This window comes from Esox lucius, chromosome 22, assembly GCF_011004845.1.
Source record: "Esox lucius isolate fEsoLuc1 chromosome 22, fEsoLuc1.pri, whole genome shotgun sequence".
Taxonomy (NCBI): Eukaryota; Metazoa; Chordata; class Actinopteri; order Esociformes; family Esocidae; genus Esox; species Esox lucius.
In genome coordinates this window covers 13,559,114-13,573,204 of record NC_047590.1, presented here as the reverse complement: position 1 = coordinate 13,573,204, position 14,091 = coordinate 13,559,114, and the positions used below count along the sequence as shown (strand labels likewise).

At 40.4% G+C, this 14,091-nt stretch overlaps 3 protein-coding genes and 1 non-coding gene across 5 annotated transcripts; 2 read left to right on the top strand and 2 right to left on the bottom strand.

Annotated features, from left to right (window-relative positions):
• Positions 1–345: 345 nt before the first annotated feature.
• On the top strand, positions 346–427 carry trnas-cga. Its single transcript has one exon. It is a non-coding gene; the product is annotated as a tRNA-Ser (tRNA).
• Positions 428–572: 145 nt separating this feature from the next.
• On the top strand, positions 573–3,717 carry nabp1b (nucleic acid binding protein 1b). Its single transcript, XM_010864017.4, has 6 exons — positions 573–818; positions 904–950; positions 1,114–1,205; positions 1,384–1,455; positions 1,543–1,618; positions 3,215–3,717. The coding sequence occupies exons 1-6, from the start codon at positions 722–724 to the stop codon at positions 3,440–3,442; spliced, it is 612 nt and encodes a 203-aa protein (XP_010862319.2). The 5' UTR covers positions 573–721; the 3' UTR covers positions 3,443–3,717.
• Positions 3,718–4,779: 1,062 nt separating this feature from the next.
• On the bottom strand, positions 4,780–10,642 carry LOC105005820 (PI-PLC X domain-containing protein 1-like). 2 transcript variants are annotated; one of them, XM_010864019.4, is made up of 8 exons: positions 10,334–10,642; positions 9,507–9,640; positions 8,898–9,065; positions 8,427–8,582; positions 8,161–8,273; positions 7,499–7,572; positions 6,919–7,179; positions 4,780–6,575 (listed from the first exon to the last, which is right to left on the bottom strand). In XM_010864019.4, the coding sequence occupies exons 1-7, from the start codon at positions 10,539–10,541 to the stop codon at positions 6,929–6,931; spliced, it is 1,104 nt and encodes a 367-aa protein (XP_010862321.1). In that variant the 5' UTR covers positions 10,542–10,642; the 3' UTR covers positions 4,780–6,575; positions 6,919–6,928. The 2 variants fall into 2 exon arrangements, with proteins under 2 accessions (XP_010862321.1, XP_010862320.1); XM_010864018.4 differs by lacking the exon at positions 4,780–6,575 and having other exon boundaries at positions 6,891–7,179.
• Positions 10,643–10,673: 31 nt separating this feature from the next.
• rgn (regucalcin) lies at positions 10,674–13,906 on the bottom strand. The gene is given in 8 exon segments (NM_001304242.1): positions 10,674–10,983; positions 11,058–11,212; positions 11,384–11,515; positions 12,541–12,655; positions 12,805–12,905; positions 13,032–13,214; positions 13,467–13,638; positions 13,872–13,906. Coding segments are annotated over 7 exon segments (897 nt in total). The 5' UTR covers positions 13,627–13,638; positions 13,872–13,906; the 3' UTR covers positions 10,674–10,932.
• Positions 13,907–14,091: the final 185 nt, after the last annotated feature.

Genomic DNA, 14,091 nt, shown 5'->3' with positions numbered 1-14,091 from the left:
TTAAACACTTATTTCATCCTAGCGTTGACGTGCATTTCTGGACATGGGTTGCGTAGCCGCGTTTAACGTCGCAGAACCGACCTCGCCATCACATTAGTAGTGTCACGCGCTCTCTGGTGGCGATTTGACAAACTAGCTACTTTAGGATTATTTCGTAAAATGAAACTTACAAACTACGTACCTTCATCTTATTCACAATATACAGCTTCGAAGAAAAGGAAGGATGCATGCATGTTGAAACAAACCTTTCCTCACAAGGCAGTTATGTAAATATGTAACGTAATTACTCAAATTTCACAATGGGCTCATGTTTCTATCCTAATGTTGTGATGTTATACATGCGCAGTCACGGTGGCCGAGAGGTTAAGGCGTTGGACTCGAAATCCAATGGGGTTTCCCCGCACAGGTTCGAATCCTGTTCGTGACGATCGTTCGTTTTTGATGTTTTGAGTTATTGAAGGAAACATTCTTAAAATAAATCAGGAAAAGGCCATTTTATGTACATCGTGTTCGTACTGGTTTTGGAAATTAATACTCAGAATATTTGGAGGCTTTCATTTGTATGATTTAGGCCTACAACTAAAACGTAACGCCCCCTTGAAAAGCATTGAATAATTTCGTGATTGAAATCTGACAGCTGGAAAACAATTAGAACCTAATTTGAAACTTCACCATCACCATTTAAGTATACTTTCCATCGCTGCAGTTACGTTTTTTCAATATGTCCGCCAATCTACCAAACGACGTTCTAATTTTGATTAAAGACATACAGTCGGGACTGAAAAATGTAAATGTAATTTTTATCGTATTGGAAATAGGTGAGTATTGATACCGTGTATCTGTTATTCAAAACAGTATAACTTTGTTCTCACTCGCCATTCCCTTTATGTTCTCCACCCGAAGGACGGGTGACAAAAACAAAGGATGGACACGAAGTTCGATCCTGTAAGGTCTGGAAACATTTCTTTCATATTTTTTTCAGTTTCCTCTGCTCATTTTCGATTGTTCTTATTGTACTTGCAATATTCCACCCTCCGTTTCCTATTTCCCAGGTGTTCCCCTCTTCGTTCTTCTCTAAACCCGTCTCTCTAAACCCACCCTCTCAACATTCAGGTGGCTGATAAGAGTGGGTGTATCACCTTATCAGTATGGGACGAGGTGGGTGGACTAATACAGCCAGGAGACATCATCCGCCTAACACGAGGGTTTGTCCATCCATTCATTTATCTGTGGTCATTCAGAACATTTTCCAGCGTTTGGTGTTTCCTGTAATTGTTTTCCTGTATTTTTTTGTAGTACAGTTGGCAAGGAATTTAAGCCAAAATGTGTTTTTTCCTAATATACCATGTGAAAAATATTTTAAAGACATGACTCTGTTGGCAGATATGCATCACTGTGGAAGGGGTGCCTGACTCTCTATACAGGAAGAGGAGGAGACCTACAGAAGATAGGAGAGTAAGAGCCAACCACAGCTGTAGCGGTGTTAGGGATGTTTTTTTGTTGACAGATTCTAAGTTATTGTGTTGCATGCTGGTTTTGCAGGTTTTGCATGCTTTTCTCTGAGGTGCCCAACTTTAGTGAACCAAACCCAGAGGTACTGGCCCAGGCTAACAAACCAGTGAGTGCACACACTTTCCTGCATGTGTGAGAGAATTAAGAACATAATCCATACATAACTTGAAACTTCAGAGTGAGGTGTCAAATTTTGATTACTCAAAAGGTTGGTGCAATGTCAGGGAAGGAAGTTGCCTGTTTGCAGTGTGAGGATTGATTTTTATTTTATTTTGCGTTTAACTAGTTAACCCTGATCTGAAAACCATTGGTCATCAACCTGATAAATAGTGATTGTAAAACAACACTCCATTACATAAATAAAATCAGAAACACTATGTACAATGGAAATGACCAAAGATAAATACATTTCACCATAGAGGTTATGTATATACTGATGAATAAGGTATATAGGTGATACATGAGGATGCTTCGCAGGTGCAAGTAGGGCCAGTTCACCAGAGTGTAAAGATCGAAGGGATGACTGTTGTAGAGGACAGAGGGTTGAATATTTGAGTATGTGGTGAATACCTCTGGTCTAACCAAATATCAAGATCATTTGTTGGTATTGACATACTCTTCAACTCCAATCCATTCATAGTGAAAAAACATTTGTTTGGGCTAGCAAGTAGGGAGTTAGCTATTGAAGACAAGGAATTTTGTGTCACTGGAATTGAGTAATTTGAGATCAAAGACAGCATGTTGTATTTTCTTGAATCTATGTTGAAGGGTTGTCTTTCTGGATTTGGTTTGAGTCCAGTGAGCGTACCCCAGGACCCCATCATGCTGGGTATCTTCCCTGTCGATGGTCTCACAGACCCATATCACAGCCTTCTTCAATAGTTTTTTATGCCTTTTTGCATACATTCTTTTAAGTTAAATGTTTATTTAGATTTAAAGTGGAGATTGACTTGGCCGGACAATTTTTGGCCTTAAATCTCCCTATTGTGTATGGCAGTGTGTTTTTGGATATTGTCTTGCTGTATGATGAAGAACCGTCCAATGACTGTTGCAGGCATTTGCTTGTACTTCAGCAGACCTCTGACCTTTCATATGTTCATTCTGTGGGGTTCAGAGTGGATTTACATTTACAACATTTCAGACACTCTTATCCATAGAGACTTATAGTATTGACCATCTAAATCTTCAAACACCTGTAGCAGACTACAAAGGCAAAAGCAAAACCTTGAATTAAGGCTACGGTGACAGAACACCAAGTGGTGCAGCAAGGAAGTCACTTCCTTGCAGTTAGCTATGTCACTGCAAGACTAGGGTTTTAATCCGGCTTGTGGATTAGCCCAGGGGTCCTGGGACAAGCAGTGCAAATAGCCAGCAACATCTGGGTTTGGGAAGTTAATATTCAAATACAGTTGCCTTGTATTACTGTGCTTTAGGTTTGCCTAAATGGATGTAGAAAAGCTGGAGTGTGTTCCTTCTGGCGCATGAGGATTCCGGTCTAGAAATCCAGGTTGAACTAACAATGTGGTAACCAAAATGGCACTGGGTGTGCTTTGACTGACTTTGCTGAGTCTGCTGCTAGTGGCTATGATGAAGTATAATAATGAATTTAGGGAGAAATGTTCCAGTAGAGTGCACTGTACATGCAAATCCAAGTATCCTCCTGTCTCCTGCTTTTCACACCTTTTTTCTTTTCCCTCTTCAGTGTAAAATTGAGTCCCTGAACAGTTCATCTGTGAGTCAAAGCACTGCCTCCTCAATCACTGCTCTCACCTACTCTTCAAATAGCTGCTCTCCACTCTCTCGGAATCCAACCTATGGGAGTGCAGGACGACTGAACGGGCGTGGAACAGGAAATCCTTGCACAGCCTCCAAACCGACTGTATCCAGGGGCAATGGAAGGGACCCAAGAAGGGCTGTGAAGCGGAAATGAAACTTGTGTCTAATGAGAAGGCAACTGTGGCTTCTTCTGACTTGCTTTGCTGTATTGTTTTTATTTGTATTTTGCCAAAGTATTTTTTTCTGCTAACAGTCAATTTGTTACATAGTGGTCACAATTTAACAGAGAATAACATATATAGGATAAATAAAATACATTGGAGCCAATATAGTTGTTAGTATTGATCTAAAAATCCTGTTGCCACCTCTAGTTGTTTGTACAAGATTCATACTGGTAGATCTGCTCCTATCAGAGTTGTAGAGGTTCATGTTACAAGCCTAGCTGTAGCGGAACTACATTGGCTACTCCATTCCGCTGACTAGAAGTGAAACTGAAAGTCTGTCAGATGGTCATTTGAGAATAGGAGTGGCTGGGTAGTCAGCAAAGTTTTAGATTAGTTTACAGACAAAACACTCCGACTAACTGAAGAGGAATTTAGACGTATTTGCTGCTGAAGACTGAGGTTTGATAATCTGCAAACATTTTACAGGTTAAATACTGGTTATCTAATAAGGACTCTTGGACCAGCCATGCTTGACGAGGGTGTTCGCTATGAGGCCCTATCAGTGGCAGTGGGAGCCACTGTGAGGCCCTTGTCTGACTTTCAGCTGAAAAATCCAGGAAAGTCACCTGATAACCTTCTGACAGTGGAGGGCTTTCTTGTCGGTTCTGTCCTTGGCCTCACTTCTCTCCTGGACTGGATCAACCCTGTTTCGTGGTTGACATGGGGGCTGTCAAAATTATTCGGTGGGCAAAGTAAAAGTAATGAGACCGACACTGAACTCTATGTGGACGAGGCAAAATTCTTCGACCGGCAGTACGACTATGACTTCACCAATGTTTCTGACTCTAAGAGTTTTATGCGAGGCGATGAGTGTTACAAGCGACCGTGTGGATGGAAACGGATTGCCTTGAAAGTTCTGGATAAATACAGTGATAACACTTGGCTTGGTCCAGATGGGATTCGGACCAAATCAGTTGCAGGAGAGTGGCCTGTGTCATATCACGGTACCAGCGAAGCTGGGGCTAAAGGCATCATCCAATCAAACTACAAAGCTGGAGACAGAATGTTATACGGCAGAGGGATCTACTCCACTCCTGACCTCAGCCAAGCCAGCGGCTACGCTAAAGAGTTTGTGTCGAAAACAAATGGGAAAAGATACCGGATTGTTATCCAGAACCGAATCAACCCAACCTACCGGCAGATCTGTAAGAGAGTTGACTACTGGCTTGTTCCATTGCAGGATGGGACTTCTGAGAGAGAAGAGAGGAGAATCGTGGAGTGCGCCATCCGGCCCTATGGGATTCTGCTGAAAGAATTTGTATAATCTTGATTGATATATATATATACATTTCACTTCCTATTTCTGACAGATTATCTGTGCATTGTGTCAAATGTTTAAATGCATCTTGTTCAATGCCCCCAGAAAATGTGTGCTTTTTTTCTCATATCATTTCTTATATTTTACTATGTAAATTAGTTGAAACAGGTTGTTTAGTTTCTTTATAAAACCTAGGGCTCAGTTCAATTTGTATTGCTGAAGAATTAGACCGACCCTAGTCCAGTGCAAGCTTTGTAAATCTGTCGCTGCACATTTGTTTACCACAAGCTATTTGAACAAAAGGAGAGATGGTGTCACCATTCTCAGCCATGAGAATGTGCTTAAATTGAGTGGTTCACATGTTTTCATTTTGTTGCTAGTGTTCAAAGATTTTTCTATATTAACATAATTCTAAGTTTTCAATTGTCTATGCATGAAGTAAATTAGAATGTTTAGAATACATTTTTCATTTTAAAGTTTGGTTAACTGCAACAATAACACTGCATTCAAAAGGTCTTCCACCTTTCCTGGGTTCCCACCCAAACGCTTCGTCCACCATCTTTAAAATTGTGTTGTCTATTTTAAAGATATCTCACAGCAATTCAGATGGTACAATGATATCCTAAACTTTTAAGTGCTTTTCTCACAGTTACCTTGCCCTCTTAGTGATATTCACTGAGGAAAAGGAGGCTAGAGCGTTTCCATATAAAATCCAAGTATTCTTAATTCAGCTGAACAAAACAACTGCATTTAAAATAATTCCCAAGGAAAAATAATTGTGAAAGACCATAATCACGCTATTACTGCAGATATATTATGAACATTTTCTACAATTACAATGTATATATTCTATATGTTGCTCCTTAAAGTAGCAAGAGTATTTCACATTTTGCTAATACACAGTTCTCAAAATAAATGGAATTAAATAGAACTGCTTTGTATTAAATGTATTCTCCATGGTGAAGCTGGGGGAAATTTTGCAAAAACAGTTTGCATTCAACACTACTTTCCCAATCAAGACTCAAAAGGTTGTATAGCAAATGTTTTATATATTTTTTTGGATATTTTAAAGATATTTCACAAGTTGTGGGATAAATATTCCCTACACTAATACTTGGTTTATCACATTATAGAATTTTAGCAACTGTATTTCTTTTAATCTTTCATTTTGTGTCAATATGCTTGAGGAAGTCATATCAGTGACATTTAGCCTCCATTTTACAACAAAAGCCATCTAATAAAGTCTGCATCCAAAACAATTTCAGAGTGAAAAAATATTTTGTAACATTATAATTCCTCTTTAACTGTGGTTATATTTAGGACATTTTTTACAATTACAATGCAAATATTATACATATTGCCCTTTAAAGAATCAAAATAGAACTTTTTATATCCTTTGGCATCCTATTGTAAACATATTATGCATAACAATTAAGTTGACACCCATACTAGACCTAATACAGTTTGTGCACACTACTACATCAAAGTGCAATCCTAATAACACCTACACCCTCTCAGAATTCCCCAGTACATAGGTTGGAATGTGCAAGTAGCCCATTTGGGATTCATTGCAATATTATCTCTTTCTCACTCTTCATCAATCATCGGTAGTTCTCTGTTTTCAGCAGTTTCGTATTGAGCTTGATAACCACAGATGCAATGTCAGCCAGACTTCATCTGTGAAAAGTACCACAGAGTATGTCGACAGAGGTTTGTTTTGGTCCAGGAGTCCGGTCCTCCACTCAGCTACCAGATCAGCAGACTACCAGGGCAGTATCTGTTAAGTTAAGCCCTGAGATAAAGAGCTGTCAATGAAAGAGATCAGTTGGCAATCAAGAGACACACAAATATACATGCACGCACGCAAGCAGATAGACCTGGTATTCCTTCAGTCTTCTATTGATGTTCTATGTATGGTTTATGGGGTTTATTCCTACTGGGGGCAAATACCAAACAAAAATGAAAACATACCCACTCCTGAAATTTGGTCTGGATGAGAACGTTTAGTGAATGACTTTAAAGTAAATGTTGTGGTCTCATTCTTCTGAATGTGTTGTTTCCATTAAAGTGCCATACTAAAATACTACCATCTCAGATTCTCCAAACCGCAAATGTTGGTGTTTTTTTTTTTCAATGTCAATCTCTCACTTTTCATCAGTCATCGGTGGTCCTTTGTCTTCTGCAGTTTCTTATTGAGATTGATAACCACAGATGCAAATTCCGTCAGACCCACAAAATCAGCACAGATGATGTTGACAGAGGTGTTATCCGGCCCAGGAGTCTGGTCCACCACCCAGTTAAGCAGCAGAGGGAAACTCTTCATCGTCAACTTCCTCAATGTCAGATACGGGTGGCAGACCACCAGGGCTGGATAGGTTGTTAGGTTTAGCCCAGAGACGAAGAAATTAGCTGTCAATGAAAGAGATTAGCTGTCAGTTAAAGGTCACATGACTGTATGCACACAGACATTTGATTTTAGATCCTCGTGGGGACGAACAGAATTATTCCCAATGTGCTTTTTACTGAACTTAACCGTAATAACCTAACATTTATACCTAAAGTTAACCAAAACCGAAAACTAACTCCAAATCTAACGCTAAACCAAACTGTAAATTTTACTCTAAACCTAACCCCTTATCTGGAAATAGCCTTTTTCTTTTCCAAATTGTTAGGTTTTACTATCTTTGTGAATTCTGGTCCCCAGATACACATACACACAAACACAGACCTGGTCTTCCTTGGGTCCTCTGCATATCCTCCAGGTAAGAGATGACCCTTTGGGGGTCTGGAGAGTTAGCATACCTGTGGAGTGTATCACACATACACACGTTGTTAAAAAATATATATTTTCCCTAAACCAGACCTAATCTAAGTAACATAAACTTCATGCCAAACCTTCACCTAACCATACCTCCTAAATCTAACGTGTAATGCCTAAATTTTATCCTAAGTCTGATTAATTTAAAGATACATTCAGCCGATTTTTTGCCACAGTTTGTTAAAATGGCTATGTAGACAAAAAGGGTCCCCTCGAAAATATTTAGTCATGTATGTGCCAATCTGTACTCAATGTCATCAAAACCACTTGCTTTCGAACTTGGTATTTCATGGCCAACTGAGGTACGATACTGATTGCACTAATACATTATGCACATATACACAACATACTAAACAATCAGCCCTCAATGGGAGGTAAGTTAATTACAAAAGTGTTAATTACAAAAGTCCTCCCAAACCTCTATCTTTAACCCAAGTCTGATAAAGCTTCTTTTCAAACCGAGGTCAGGTCCAAAGTCCTCCCATTGCATGATTTTCCTCATTGTACTATTGTAGTAGATAATTAAACAGGAACAAACAAACACCCACACCCACCCACCCAACACAGCATACCAATAAGGGATCTTAGGCCACAGTTCCTTGTGTTCTTTAAGAATCGGAACATCTTCGTATGAGGCAATGACCTGCTGTCCCAGACTCCAGCACTTGCTCAGACTGGGGGTTTCCTAAACACAAATTTCACAGTAAGTTCTTGAATTTTTCATGCCAATAAAGACATCAAACAACTTGCATTTTTCCTAACTTCACATCCTGATTTCATCAAACTGACCTAAACAGGCTGCACTTTCAGAAAGACAAAACTGAACAAAACCATGTACCTGTCGGGGGCAGAGTTTGTCTCCAAACAGCAGTGTGATGAAGGAGACCAAGGCCTCATGCTCACCATCACTCAGCTCGTAGAAATGGGAACATGACAGGATCACGATCTCCTTCTGGTGCTGCTCCAACCACACAGCTATGGACGTCAGGGCCTCCTGCACACAAACACACTTGTCTTCCTATTCTTGTGTGGACCTAAGCTCTAACCCTGACCCAGAAATGTGTGAAGGATATTGGAGAGGTGGAATAGAGGAAACACATAAAGACACACACACACATACGGTATGCAGGAGTGTTCACAGTACCGACGTACATACCCAGACACACACACACATGTTCTCATGTAAGAATTTCACTGTACCATTTTACACCTGCCAAATCCTATACACTTTGAACTTGAAAGCATATCTCTAGAGCTCATACTTGCTGTGAGTATAAGGGTCAAATGTCATGCATGAACTATACCGTACCTTAACAGTTTGCAGTGTGTAGATTGCATGAGCAAAGTACAATGTGTCATCGGAGCGGCTAGAGTTAAACGCATCTTGTGTGAAGCATGTTTTTTTAATATTTTTATGGGCGATGCGCAGGTCGAAGTAGCGGATTCCAGCGTCCAATTGATCTGTAATACACCACACCTGTGGTTGAAAAGGAGAAAAGTCAAGACTTTGTTAGATTTGAGCTGTGTTTTAAAAAAAAAAAACTACAAAAAGAACAGCTTTCATTGGAAGAAAATCTTATTCCCAAATACATTGCCAAAAAATGTATATAGAGGAAAAAAAGGCCTTCAAGGACATTTCACAACATTATGGACATCTCCTAATTCAGGACGGGGTGGGCAAACTAAGGCCAACTGAAACAAGTCAACAAGATGACAATATCCAATTGGGCAGCAGCTTTGTTGTTTGCTACTTAGAGGGTGAAGGTAAATGCTGCCACACGGTGGACAGCGGTATTGACATTAGGCAGCAATGCAAGCAGTACTTGTGGGTATGACTTGGTAATATCCTATATACTACAGTATGGAAGGTTGAAGTGAATTAATGCATACTGAAGGTTTGTGTGTGGGGGATGGCTACCTGTGTGGTGGCCCAGCGGTAGATACAGGGCCGTGTGATGCAGGGGACTAGCCGATCCAGCCACTTCAGCAATGACTCAGAACTCAACACAGGAGAGCATGTGTCCAGACAATAAGTCATGCTGTCGTGACTGCCTGCAATCAGAGAAAAACGAATGGACGGTCACATGACTTCCAGGGACCGCAAACATCCAGTAGTGAAACTACAGACTAAAGTTCAAATAAGGTACGCTAGTCAAAAATAGTGAAGGCCCGTCTTACTTTATTATTCTTGTTTAGCAAGTTTCACCTAACTCAGTATCCAGTTATTTTGAAACTGACGTACTAATTTGATCGTGGTGCTGAAATTGCAAATGTTGAACCACAAGTAGGTCATTAGTATGCAGTTATCCATTGCTTACTGGTTGTTTCGTGTGCTTGAATAGAAACCTCTTCCCACCTCTTTCGGGAACTGTTCCACCTATCGAATTTGAACCTGCACGGAGAACCCTGGTGTACGTGTATACTTTACCTGTAAGCCTATAGTCACATTAGAACAATGGGCATGTATAGTGCCCTCCATGGTTTAGCCCCCCGGTAAAGTTGAGCAAAAAGGCCATGAAACATTTTAATTAGCAGCTTGGCTCAAGGAGCGGGGCATATGAAAATATTGTTCAATATGTTGTGCGGACTTGATGACACATCGAACTTGACCATGGCCCTCGCTATGACTTCGGATTGTCGCTGAGGATAGATTGGTATATTTCTTTTCAATATCAAGTACTTTTTGTAATCGAAAAAGGTACAATAGGATTTTTACTGCGGTTCAATTTGCAAGATGATTCTCACCGGGTATCGCCAGGTCCCAAAGCGACATGTCCCACAGCTCCTCTGGCAATTGAGACATCCAGTCTGCGTTTCCAGCCGTCGCGCCTCCCCCCTCCATGTCCACCCACCAGCTACCTCGAAAATATCGGGCGGGACGAGTTAAAATACTATCAATACACTCGATTTTACTCTGATCTGCGGCAATAATTTGAATGCTCTGTATTCGCATGTCATTCTTGTTTCCGCATTAGTAGAGTGAAATTCCTGTTACCCAAAAAAATCATTGAAGCCACGTGACAACAGCAGGAACGGCAAAATCATACGAAACCATGAAAAATGAAATACCAATATAAACACATTGACAATTGTAGCTTATTTATTTTACTTAATATTGAAGATACTTGTGCGCGACTGACTAATTTATAATTAGTTCATTAAATTATAACTGTGGTCTGTTGACTTTTTCTGTAAATCAGTCATTTTAATAATAGTCACATTATGTTATGGGTGAGATGAGAAGGGTTGCTCAGTGATCCTTGTTAGTTGTGCCATCAAGTCATTCAGGATGATCATCATGGAATGATTGACAAAGGCTGGTTTTATTGTTTCCATTGTGTCAATTATCCACAGAACGGGTTTGAAGGAATGCCCTTTGCACCCAGGCCTGTAATCTGCAATGGAATAAAACACATTAGGATGAAAAACACATCAGGGTGAATAAAAACCCACAAACCCACCTACGTACCTTAAAGACGCTGCCTGCTTGAGGTTGCTTGGCCATTTCTGCCTCGCTCATCCCCATACACGCCGAGGTCACATACAGATCAGAGTATTCTTTACCCCCGAAACAACATGATGTTATCTTATCCACTGGAAGCTTTACCGTCCGCAAACGCACCCCTGAGAAGAGGGTTAGGGTTACATTTACATGCTTTTTCCCTGTCGGGGAATTGAACCCAATAACGACATGCTCTGAAAACAGGGACGCTACACAGGACCTGTATCAATGCTTACAGCAAACCAGCTTTCAGGCTTGGAAACTACCAGATACATCAGATACAGTACACAAACCTTTCTGTGGGTCGACGCATATCACTCTGCCTCCATTGTAGCAGGCAACCCAGAGTCTGTCGTCCGCATCGATACACATGCCGTCTGGAATCCCCTCCCCCTCCTCCATCTTATACACCATCCGGCGGTTACCTACACTCATACAACAAACACACAACAACCGTGAGCTTACTGTCAGCCACCAATTTCTGCACAGAGATTGGCAGAAAGGCTTTTAGGGTTGCTGCTCCTACAGCCTTCAATCTGACCTAAAATTGCAGGAGCTTGTAGCACTTTCAAGACAAATGGGAAATATTAGAGGGCCTATCTAGTTGCCAGTGATTTTAAAATTGTGCATCTTGTTTAACTGTTGCTATATTTATTTGGTTATTTATTGGCACTGGGTGGTATGGTTGCAGTATTTTGATTTCCCTGTTTGTGTTGTGTGTTTTAAATTAGTTTTTGTTTGTTGATGCCTGTCATGGCCAGGACACTCCTGTAAAAGAGTCATTTCCTGGTAAAAAAAAAAAAGGTTAAAATAAAAATGAATTAACCGTACAGCGTTTTTGATACAGAGGGTTGTAGGCATATGTTAGGTCATCAGATTGGCAAATGGTGTTTATAGAACCTTGTTCATGCCGGTAAACCAGGTAGATGTGGTTATAATGAACTAACCAGAGTTTGAGGAATTACTCAAAGTGTATAGAACCTGTTTGCAAATTATAACTGTTAGAAAACTTCCAGTTATTGCAATGCTGCCAGTTTTCATTTGTGAAAATAGTAGATTAATGCTACATGCAGAGACATAGAAATGTTATCCTCTCATAAAGGGATTCCTTAACCGAATCTCAAACTAAGCTTTTAAGCAAGATTATAATGACAACCATCAATGAAAGTTGACACTCAGGAACATGCAGACATCTAATTCCCTGTGATATGGATTGGACAAACCAGGTACTGTTGCAGACTGAGGTTGAAGAACCAGTGCAATTATCAATAATGTATTTTCTACACAGAAGATGATACAAGATTATCGCTTTACCATCTTTCTATAAGTATAAAAGGTGGGAAAAATTTAATCACACTGATTTGTACCAGACAGCTATAGCCATAATTAAAAACGTAAAAATGGGTAATTGACAACTCTTATGTAGTAAAGGTGTTTTTGTTTCACTTACTGATACTCCCTGAGTTAATGTCATAGTTGAAAGCCTCCACAGAGTAAGTGAGGCTGTCTATGTAGTAAAAGGTTTTGTGGTCCAGAGACCAATCCAGACCATTTGAGAGGTCCACCTGGACAAAGCAGAAAGATCAGACAACAAAAATGCTAGCACTCACTGCAGTCTTTTAAGCTTATATTAAGTAGAATTTCATTACATTAAGCACTTTCATAAACTGGTAATGCTAGACAAATGAGAATATTCCACTTCTACATGTATCACCTGATCAAAGTGCTTTACTACACTGTGGTCCTTGTTCAGGGAGAACAGAGAACCCTGCTTCAGCTCTAGAACCGCAGGACGTTCCTCCATCGCCATGGTACCTACCAAAACAGAGGTTACGGAACATCATGTATAACACAGAAAGGATTACATGGATAGAGCTTGATTGATTCTCTGATTGACTAATCAGTGGATGAAGATTGATCCTGGGCAGTTTATTTTCCGACCTGCGAAGAGTCGTCCAGCTGGGTCCACCTTGCCATCATTGAAGCGATTGTTGGGTTTGTCTTCATCAATTAGAGCAATGGTGGAGATGGACTTCGACTCCCAGTCCAGTGCTCCAAAACGCCTCCCCTCTCCGATCAAATAACATCCAGACTGCCGAGGGACCGCAAAGCCAACAAACTTCTCTGGTGGGAAGGGGGGGGGGGGGGCAGTGACAGTTATATACAACAGTAAACTTAGTGTTTGTAGCTCATTCAGGTAAATTAAAATATCTCTCACGAGTTAAGAGGTTTGCCCCAGGCTTGCCTCACAACTATCTTAATGGTTTTAGTTCGTTTTCAACCCTCTGCAGGACCCCTGGGCATGGTCAGTATTCCACTAACAGGATTAACTCCAACATTTGTTTTACCTTTGTTTTACCTTTCCATTTGTTTTACCTGTGATCACAGTGTCTTTCTGATTAGTTGCTGGGTTCCAACTGTGGATCTTCTTTCCAGATATGTCAACAAAGAGCAAAGATTGTTTTTTTTCCTCCCACACAGGCCCTTCTCCGATCTCGCAGCGATCTTTCACCACACACTCCACCTTCACAGACATAACTAAAGCAATCTAGCACACATACACACAGAGTTACCTAAATATCTGTGAAGTGAATAATGCAGAGTTGCATTTTTAAGCATAATTCTGCTCAGACATTTCTCCCCTCCCATTATGCTACTGCAAACAGCTCTATATTTAACACAACACGTTTTAATGTACAACTTAATGTTGGCTGGGGCACCTAAATTATTTCAGATCATTTTAGAAACGAACAACAGTCCCAAAGCGAATGGCCACGTTACCTGTTTCAACCGAAGTCTTGAGGAACTTCTGAAACTTGTTTTACGGGTGGTTTCGCACTGCCATAGTTGCCAGATCTGATTTGTTCTATCGAGAATTTAAAATCCCACGTTTTGTCAAATCTCTGCTGAAAACACACTCCAAGACTACTTTTACCATTACAACGACCATAACTATGACATTATCAACCCGCCCAGGCCCATTTCTTCACATAGCCTACAC